General features: G+C 33.9%; 1 protein-coding gene across 2 annotated transcripts in view; it reads left to right on the forward strand.

Moving 5' to 3' along the window:
* LOC136035673 (tRNA modification GTPase GTPBP3, mitochondrial-like) overlaps positions 1–8,731 on the forward strand; it is a 287,196-nt gene extending 278,465 nt beyond the window's left edge. For both annotated transcript variants that reach the window (XM_065717592.1, XM_065717594.1), the window contains exons 8-9: positions 4,842–5,238; positions 8,475–8,731. In XM_065717592.1, the coding sequence (XP_065573664.1) occupies positions 4,842–5,238; positions 8,475–8,712 (635 nt within the window). In that variant the 3' untranslated portion in view covers positions 8,713–8,731. The remainder of the gene's footprint in view (positions 1–4,841; positions 5,239–8,474) is intronic.
* Positions 8,732–9,075: the final 344 nt, after the last annotated feature.

The following is a 9,075-nucleotide window of genomic DNA, read 5'->3' on the forward strand; positions in this document are numbered from 1 at the left end:
TTAAAGACAATTCCCCAGGGGCTGAGGGGGAATCATTAACCACGATATGATATCTCAAAGGCATAGTTATTCGGCCTTTCAACTATGCTGAGCAAAATGGCTATCTCAGAACTGATCGGACGATTCTGAGAAAAAAGTGACGTGAGAGGAGACCTAATTGCCTTCCAGTTTCTGGTCAGTTAAAAAGGGCACTAGATCTTTTAATTTCTGTTAGAATGAGACCTCTCCCGGTACTCGAGGACCACTGAGTCGATGTGATTACCCCTGGGATAAACAAAAACAAACAAATAAACACTCATCCGTGATCTTTCTTCCGGCAAAAAATAAGAAATTCCACATTTTTGCAGATGTGAGCTTGAAACCTCTACGGTAGGGTTCTCTGACACATTGAATCTGATGGCGTGATTTTGATTAAGATTATATGACTTTTAGGGGGTGTTTCTCCCTTTTTTCGAAAATCAGGTAAATTTTCTCAGGCTCATAACCTTTGATGGGTAAGACTAAAGTTAATAAAACTTATATATTTGAAATCCGCCATCAGATTCAATGTGTCAGAGAACAGTTAGTTACCACGAGCTGTTATATATATATATATATATATATATATATATATATATATATATATATATATATATATATATATATATATATATATATATATATATATATATATATATATATATATATATATATATATATATTATTTGGCATATAAGTTGAAATCGAGAGAAAATTACTGTTGATACGAATTTTTGGTTTCAAACCATTTTAGCTTGTTCAGCCAATTTCTTGCCATTTTGGTTTTTCGCCTTAGTAGTCAAAGTTTGACGTTAAAATCAAAGGGAGAGATTTATTATTATTATTATGGATATTTCTTGTTCTTTTTTTTTAATCGATAGGTGTAACTATTTTGGGACTTAGTTATAAATTAGGAAAGACGCTAGTGTGGGAAAATACAGCTATGACACTATTATTTACATAAAAATTAGATGCTAAATGTTAAAATTGGTTAGTGCCGAATAATTTTATCAACATATGTTTTAAAGTCAAATCCTAGTTTCAGAACGAGCCAAAGATAGAGATGTCTCCTCCTTGATCATAATACATTACAGAAAACTTCAATACTGACGAATGAACTAAATAATACCAATTTAGATTAGAATACCGAGTGATTAGCTCGCTAGACTTGAAATCTTTTGTCCGGGGGACAAGGCTCGAGTCCTGGTATCGCTGGTTGATTTTTTTTTGTAACGGGGGTCAGTAGCGTGACTCTAAGTTCATCCAGACTCTAAGCTCTAAATGGGTACCTGGAAAAATCTATGGAAGGTAAATAGGAAAAGTGTTCGAAAGCACAGGATGGCTGACCCCCAGCCCCCCCTCCTTATTTCATTCCCTGGCTGAAAGGCCCTGACAGGAGATCATAACCACCGGAAGGGACTGTAGAGCCCAATACTGTGTTCTTTACCATTTTACCTAAGTCATCCTTATACTCCATCCTTCCTATTCTGCTTCATTCTCGTGCTTCAATGTTTTTTCTGTCTTTATTTGATGTGTTCGTACCTCGTTTCTTAGTCCCATTAGGCTTTGGCAGTGGTATATATAATGCCATACCAGCTGTTTTGTTGTCACGAAAAATATAGTTGATAATTGTTCAGTTACATTGTTTATTAATAGTCCCCTAAATGTTCTTGTGTTTTTTTTTTTGCTTTTAGATTTTTCAAAGTTAATTTGTACTATATCATAGTGTATGTTTGTAACAGAAATGAAAGGCTGTCGAAAATATTCGTTTAAAAAAAGTCTCTTTTCTTTTTCCTTTTTGGATTATTAGATAGACGCTTTCGCATAATCTCATCACCAACATCGATAACGGGACCTCTGGCGAGTTGCTGCCGCTGAGTTTGAATTCGAGGTTATCAAACAGTTCGTGGTAACGAACTGTAGTAAGGAGTGACCTAGCTCAATTGTAATCGAAACTCTAAAAAACGAAATTTTGATACCAATAGTTACATCAAAAGAATCGCATTTTAATGCTGATTTTAAATGTATAAGTTTCATCAAGTTTAGTCATACCCATCAAAAGTTACGAGCCTGAGAAAATTTGCCTTATTTTTGAAAATGGGGGGAAATACCCCCTAAAAGTAATGCAATCTTAACGAAAATCACACCATAAGATTCAGCGTATCAGAGAACCCCAATGTAGAAGTTTCAAGCTCCTATCTATAAAATGTAGAATTTCGCATTTTTTGCCAGAAGAAAAATCACGGATGCGTGTTTATTTGTTTTTTTTTTTGTTTTTTTTTTCAGGGGTGATCGTATCGACTCAGTGGTCCTAGAATGTCGTGTGAGGGCTCATTTTAACGGAAATTAAAAGTTCTAGTGCCGTTTTTAAGTGACTAAAAAATTGGACGGCACCTAGGCCCCCTCCCACGCTCATTTTTCCCCAAAGTCACCGGATCAAAATTCTGATAGCCATTTTATTCACCATAGTCGAAAAACCTAATAACTATGTTTTTGGGGACGACTTACTCCGCCACAGTCCCCGTGGGAGGGGCTGCAAGTTACAAACTTTGACCGTTGTTTACATCACTAATGGATATTGGGAAGTTACAGACGTTTTCGGGGGGATTTTTTGGTTTGGGGGGGGGGGGTGAGGGGGGCTACGTGGGAGGATTTTTTCATGGAGGAATTTGTCATGGGGGAAAAGAATTTCAATGAAGGGGGCGCAGGACTTTCTAGTATTATTCAAAAAAAAACAATGAAAAAATAAATATGAAAAGTTTTTCAACTGAAAGTAAGGAGCAGCATTAAAACTCAAAACGAATAGAAATTATTACGCATATGAAAGGTTCACCTGCTCGTAATGCCTCGCTCTTCACGCTAAAGTATTTTTAGTAATTTCAACTATTTATTTATGGCCTTTGTGATTCAGGGGTCATTCTTAAGGAATTGGGACAAAATTCAAGTTTTAGTGTAAAGAGCCAGGTATTCACGAGGGGGTGAACCCCCTCATATACGTAATAAAAACATACGAATATAGAAGTTTATTACGTAAGTTACTTGTATTTTTTTACTAATGATAGTGTTGGTAAAAAATTAAGAGCTCTAGTTGCCTTTTTAAGCTATCAAAAAATTGGAAGGCTACTAGGCCTCCTCCCTCGCTCCTTTTTTCTCTCAAAATCTTCCAGTTAAAACTCTGAGAAAGCCATTTAACAAAAAACGATTAATATGCAAATTTTATTTTAATTATTTATGTGCGGAGAGCAAAAATCAAAACATGCATTAATTCAAAAACGTTCAGAAATTGAATAAAAAAAACAAGTTTTTCAACTGAAAAAAATAAATCAAAAGGCATTGTGTTGAATAGTTGCCAATAAGACACCTCAGCAATATATGGAGAACGACGAGGGGTATTAAGTTGATACTTTTGTTGATTCTACCGTCACTATGATAAAACGAGTGTAAATGTGTCCGGGTTGTCAAAGAGCATAGATAGAATCTTTTGGAATGATATTAAGTTTTATTTTTCAGATCTACTTCAGAAGCTATAAAACTAAATTAAGAAATGTTGTTTGTGTCGGGATTAAAAATTGTTGAAAAAGTTTCTCCAATATACAAATAGCACCCCTTACTATGTATTCTTATAGAAGAAAACTGAAAAGATATACAATTTTTTCATGAAAAAGACTATGTAAATAAAAAAAAGAAAAGAAATTAAATTAAAAAACTTTTTCCATAAGACAAGTTATTCAAAGAAAATTTAACAGCTTCATTAAGCCAAGAATGAGCAAAGATAAAGTCAAATAATCTTCAAGCGTAAAAATATCAAAAATCACTATCAATAAATAAATGAAACTCAAAACGAACAGATATTACAATAAATAGCCGAATCAAACTCAAAAGGAGCAAAAATTAACATGCGTAGGGCTGATAACCCCTATGGCTTCTCAAGACCAGGACACAATTTGCGCTTTATTGAAAACAAAATACGCTTGAAATGTTTTAACCTTTCTTACTTTCATAAATGAGAAATTATCAAAACCTTAACGAAGAAATATCAGCATATATCAATTGAACTGATAAGTCACGGTCATTTGTTTTTTGTTGTTTTTTTTTTTACAGTAAAGAGCAAATTGTGTTCTGGTGTTGAGAAGGCATATCGCTTATCAGCCCTACTCGCGTTAATTTTTGCTCATTTTCACTCAGCTATTTATTGTAATTTTTGTTCGTTTTGAGTTTCATTTACTTATTGATAGTAATTTTTGTTATTTTTACGCTTGAAGATTATTTGACTTTATTTTGCTCATTCTTGGCTTAATGGAGCTCTTTGCTTTTCTTTGAAAAACTTGTCTTGTGAAATTTGTTTTTAAATCAATAACTTAAATAACAAACAATTACAACAACAAGATTAATTACAATATATAAACAATTACGATATATAAAGATTCTAACTTGTGTTTTACCCCGTGATTTAGCCTCTTATTTGTAGAATAGTGAAAGACTGAGTACGGGGGTTTTGTTGCACGAGGGTTCAGTTGCACAACAGTTCAGTTGCACGATGGTTCAGTTAAATGAGATGCAGTTACACGAGGGCTCAGTTGAACAGCGGTTCAGTTGCATGGGGGTTCAGTTGCACGGGGGCTAAGTTTCACGGCGGTTCATTTATACGAAGGTTCAGTTACAGAGGTTCAGTACCTTGGGACTCAGTTACACGAGGTTTCAGCTCCAATGGAACATTTTTGTTCTGTTAAAATACCTGAATTTAACCTCTTCCAACTCTTGGAAGATATATACATATATATATATATATATATATATATAAATAAAAGTATTTATATTTTAAGGTCAACGCCAAGCAGCCATAGTGTCCCCAGTTGCTGGCACAACTCGAGACGTCCTTGAGACAACAATAGACATTGGTGGATATCCTATGATACTATGCGATACTGCTGGTATACGACGAACAACTGATGATGTAGAACAGGAAGGTGTGAATCGAGCGAAAAAGCGTGCAGAAAATGCCGACCTTGTTATTTTAGTTAAGGATGCTTCAAAAGTAGATGCGCCTGAGTCGTCTAATATTGACCATTTCTTAAAAGGATGGGATGGAGATGTTTTGACTGTATGGAATAAAATCGACTTAGTGAAGGAGAAAACTTATGATGGGGTCAGTCTTTCGTGTACAACGAAAGCAGGCCTCACGGGTTTTTTATCTGAACTTACGAAGAAAATTGCAAATCTGTAAGTATTAAATATTCAAGAAAATTTTTTACCTATGCTCTACCCAAGACCGTATCCAGGATTTTTGTTTCCAGGGGGGATGGGGGTACCAAAGCAATTAAACGCAGAAAAAAAATGTGTATTTTTGTTATGTTTTGCAAGTCTGATAAACATTTCGGTGGGAGGGGGATCAAACCGCCAAACGACCTCCCCCTTAAATATACCCTTGGTCTACCCAAGGATTATAGGTTAAGACATTTGAAGTACTTATAATTCCATGTAAAAAAAAAAAACAAAAAAAAATTGTTGTCCCGTTGTCATTTTCAGAACTATTTTTTCGTGTAAAATAGAATATTACTATCACTAATAACTCTCTGCAGCAACAAGGCGTCTGAGGCCAACACAGCTGGCACACCCCTCCTCCATCGCAATTTATTTGAATCTTCGTTCTTTACACCCTCCCAAGAAGTTCTAGTTTCCTTTAAATCCCTTCTTACTTCATTCGGATACAATAAAAATACACTGGCGTAAAAATAAATCAACATTTCTAAAATAAGTTATGTTTTAAAAAAAAATTTAAATAATTTTCAAAATTTTCAAAATGCGAATATAAATTTATTTTAGAGTCTAAAGAAAAATAACATTTCTTTTTGTTTATCCCCAACTCCTTGGATAAAAATTCCCTCTCCCCAGAAAAATAAATGAAACGGCTTCTCAGATATAGGCCCCCCTATGTTATGTATAAAGATAGATCGATAGATTTATTCACACACGAAAGCCCAATCGGGTCATGGTGACATACACAAAACAAGCGAAAAAATACAACTACGAAACATAGTCTGAAAAGACCCTAAAACTAATTATTTAAGAAAATCATCATGATACCTCATACCTACCCTGACGAACTTTCCAATATTATTTATATTTAAGTAACCCCTACTCAAAAATTCCAAAATCCAATCTCTCCCCGCTCCTCCCTACCAAATAATTCCAAGCCCAAAGCCCTCAACTCCCTTCATTCTCCTAAAAAAAAATGTTGCAAAGACTTATCCATCTCTCCACACATAGGGCAACCATATATATAGAGTAACCGTACTTGCCATTTTTTCATATTTTATGACCGTCACGTTATTTTCTATTTTATTTTTAATAAAGAAGAAACTTAATATTTAATATTCTTCAAGGTGAAGCAATTAAACGTATTTTTCTTGCAGTAAAAAAATAACGAGAGAAAATGAGAGTTAGCAATATCTGGCAGCCAGAAATGGCTGCAGAGAGTTAGCAGCCAGAAATGGCTGCAGAATATATTTAATTTGGCCAGTAAACATTTTTAATTAATTATATTTAATAGTACATAATTTTATTTAACAGTAATATTTAATTTAAGATATATTTAATTTGTGTAATTATATGTAAGAGTATATTTAATTTGGCCAATAAATATTCTATTATGTTATGCATTAGCTTTAGTTTTGTCTACCTGCAGTCCATGGGTCAACATCGGAGGGGTTGCTCACTCCCTGTCAACTGGTGTGACGTTCATCTTCGTGTAACACATGCTTCGCACCACGAGTGACTCACATCAGCAATCTGGTATTTTGTTTACAGTATTCTTTAGTGGGCTTAATTTGTGCTTAAAGCTCATTTCATATAAGAGGTTTCATAGACAGGTTTTGGTGGAAAGGCGGGAACATTATAAAAGAAATTAGTCCAGGGTTTCTACTGATAATTTAACAATATCCCAAGATCTACTTGCAAAAAATCTCAAGTTTAAAAAATTGTGTTTTAAGGAAAAAACTGTGGAACTTAAGATTTAATTCTTGTAAAAATTATGCTTTAAATTGTTTAAGAGTCGCACATCCTTTCCTAATCAGTAACGAATTTTAAATTTGACCTTGAACTCATTAATTTTAGAATTTGCTGATAGACTGAGTATCCGATATTGTCCCTTAACAACAGTGAACAAACTATCTGATTTAGTTTTGTTTATTCTCCTAAGCAATTTTTAGATTTATTTATGTATGTAAACCTACCCTACTGGTATTTGTTCGCTTATTCTTATAATTTAACAAACTGTATTTATAAGAAATTATATTTATTATGTAATTGCGTATATTATTATTTAAATAAGAATAAGCAGAAAATCAGTCCCTGCTCGGCAATAAGAGGTCTGGATTTCGATCCTAGCTTCTGCAGGGCCAATGAAGAAAGGGGCACTTTGATTAACTTTCAAAGAGGATCAACGATCAAGGGGGCGGGGGCACTATCGAAAAAGGGGGGCACTATCGAAGGACTAACGGAGGGCTATATTAACGAATATTAATATAGAAAGTTCGATTAACTTTCTATATTAACCTTGGGTTTAGGCGTTTACCCTCTGGAAAATAATTCCTCGCGGGTATACCCCCCTCCGGAAAATCCCCATTAAAAATTACCCCTTTTAAATTACCCCCGCACGCAAAATCGAGCAGCCAAAGCGAAAGTACTAACTACGTACCTCAAAATGTTGATCAGATATCCTAAGGGGTAACAAACCGACCAGATATCAAAATCAGTTTAGGACAGGTGCCGATAGGTCTTCAATCACTTTCGGGTTGTAAAAAAAAGGACTCGCCTTTTTAATGCTTTTCAATTGAATACGTCCCACCCCTCCAAATACTTTGTCTGTAATCACGTATCAACTATGGAAATAGCAATAGCTAAAACAAAAGCAAGAAGACTGTAAAATTATAATTGTTATTATATTCAGTAATAATTTTTATTTATTGTTAGTTTTTTCTATTGTATTTATGTTTTATTTTATTCTATTATATTTATAATTGTAAAATTATGATTGCAATTAAAAACAAAAACAAGAGATACGATTTCAGGTACTTATTTGCCGGCCCTTTAATTTGAAGCTATTTTTTATTCTAGACATGAGGCTATTAATTTACGGATTCCGTCATTTATTTTGTAATACATCTATGTTTTAGTGTCCGTTCTGTTTTGGCATTCTCTAATACCCCTTTTTTGATCTGGTCAACCTACATACGAGGGGCTCAGTTGCCAAGTATATAGTAAGTATAATATATAGTATAATAGTAACAACAGAAAAAATTTGAAAAGAAGGCATGTTCCTCGTTTCGGTTCTTCTTTTGGCGTTAGATAATCCATCAAGTTCTTTAAGGGGAAAAAATATGTATCATTTGATATAATGTTTGAGCAGCTCATATACATAACACGGCTTTATAGTAAATAACGCGGCTTTATTTCAGATGTTCAGATCCCGAGTCGGAATCTCCAGTTTTAACGAAGGCTCGTCATCGTATTGAGTTGACTCGGTGTGTTGAAAATCTTCTAGAATACCTGAACTTCTCCACAAATGACAGTGACCTGGTTATATCTGCTCACAAACTGAGAACTGCAGTCAAACATATGGGGTCAATTACTGGCGAGATTTATGCAGATAGTATACTGGATGTTATTTTCTCTGACTTTTGTATTGGAAAATAGAAAGCAATATTTTTTGGAATCTGTTTTAAAATTTCTGGTCGTAATTTGGTGAAAAAGCAAGATGCCTTCAGAAAAAGAGAGAACATCGAATGAATTATACAACATGTTCAGCTGTTCAACATGTCAATCGTTGGTTATTCTATATACACACCGACACATCTGTATATATATATATATATATATATATATATATATATATATATATATATATATATATATATATGTATATATATATACTAGTTTTTAAATTTTTTTAAAGAAATGAAATAGAAAACAACGGGACGGTCTTCAAAAATGAAAAAAATGGCAAATTTGATGATTCTATATACACATAACATATACCAGAGCCGTTGTTTCATTATT

The sequence above is a fragment of the Artemia franciscana genome, chromosome 14 (assembly GCF_032884065.1).
Source record: "Artemia franciscana chromosome 14, ASM3288406v1, whole genome shotgun sequence".
Lineage (NCBI taxonomy): Eukaryota > Metazoa > Arthropoda > Branchiopoda > Anostraca > Artemiidae > Artemia > Artemia franciscana.